At 61.8% G+C, this 1,267-nt stretch overlaps 1 protein-coding gene across 1 annotated transcript; it reads right to left on the reverse strand.

Moving 5' to 3' along the window:
* Positions 1 to 11: 11 nt before the first annotated feature.
* Positions 12 to 1,191, reverse strand: Tsp_14816 (conserved hypothetical protein; the record flags this gene model as incomplete). Its single annotated transcript, XM_003367970.1, has 1 exon — positions 12 to 1,191. A coding segment is annotated over one exon (1,180 nt), but the record flags the coding sequence as incomplete, so codon positions are not given.
* Between the last annotated feature and the right edge of the window lie 76 nt (positions 1,192 to 1,267).

The following is a 1,267-nucleotide window of genomic DNA, read 5'->3' on the forward strand; positions in this document are numbered from 1 at the left end:
GTCTCTCTGACCCCGACTCAGAGCCGCCAGACGCCCAGATAGCGATCTGGCCGGCGATGCGCGGGTATTGTTCTTGGCCTACCCGCGACTTCTGGGCACCAGCCCTTGGCCAGGTCACACCGACTAGGTCGGTGTTGTTCCGTCCGGAACATCCTCCCCCCCCGGATGGGAGAGTCACTCTCCCATCACTAACCTCGCCCGGTTTTCCGGGAGGGCATCTGGACATCCCGTCAACTTCCTCGCGAACGTTGGACGGTTCCGCCACTACTCCCGGCTTGCGATGCATCCGCCGACGGTCCTCCTTGTGATTCCACGTCGGAGCGTTCGTCCATGGTCCGCCTTCCTTGTGGCTTCGCTTCCAATGTAGTAGCCGTGTGCCGTGGTGATGCTTCGCTCTCCAATGACGCCACCATGTGGCCATCAACCGCTGATGGCAGCACCAATCCATCTCCCGATGTGGGTGTCTTCGTGTACATAGGCCGGTCGTTGCGTGACGGCAACCCGGCCTTCTGTGCTTCGGCTGCCCGCAGCCTCGATCCTCGCGCCTCATGCGCTCCGTTGGTATCCAACCGCGTTGCTCGATCGCGTTTAACGATCGACGTACCTCTGTGGGCAGCGCTCCCCAGTGCATGGGGCAGATTCGGGTCTCTGTCCACACGTGCCTCCCTGGAGGCCCTGCCGGGTGACCCGTGGACCCCGGCGTGTCCTGATTCTGATCTCTTACCAGCGGTTTCCGAGTTACTTCAGTCCGGTTAGCGTCCTCGTGTTTGCACTTTGCCGACGGGTGCCTGCTGGCGAAGCGCCGACCGTGCACGCTGGTTTGCCACACTCCCGCTGCATTCCCTTTGATCGTTGAATGCCTGGGGTCAGCGGCGTCGTCCGTCGTCGACGCCAATTCTGACTGTCCTGGTGGGCTCTGTCCCACTTGCGACAACCGTGTGGTCCTTCCCGAGCCCTCAAAACTGCGCCGCCGAGCTTGTAGTGGCTCGGCTGGCCATCCGGGTCCCTGCAGCCAGGGTTTCCCGGTTATCCACTTCTTCAAGCCTCGCTCCCCAGCGAGCTGTCGACTGGTCCGTTGGACGACGTTATGGAGGCCTCGTTGCCCTGAGTGTCGCGGGAGACTGACCTGACTCTTCTCTGCGCTAGACGTCGAGGTCTCCTCGCGCTTCTCCATAGCCTCCTTGTTCCCTTCTGGAACGTCTTCTTCCGGGATGATCTCCACTGCCTCGATCTCCCCTGTTTTCCGCAACGCCACATCGGCGGATTT

The sequence above is a fragment of the Trichinella spiralis genome, assembly GCF_000181795.1.
Source record: "Trichinella spiralis strain ISS 195 chromosome Unknown Scfld3353, whole genome shotgun sequence".
Classification (NCBI taxonomy): domain Eukaryota; kingdom Metazoa; phylum Nematoda; class Enoplea; order Trichinellida; family Trichinellidae; genus Trichinella; species Trichinella spiralis.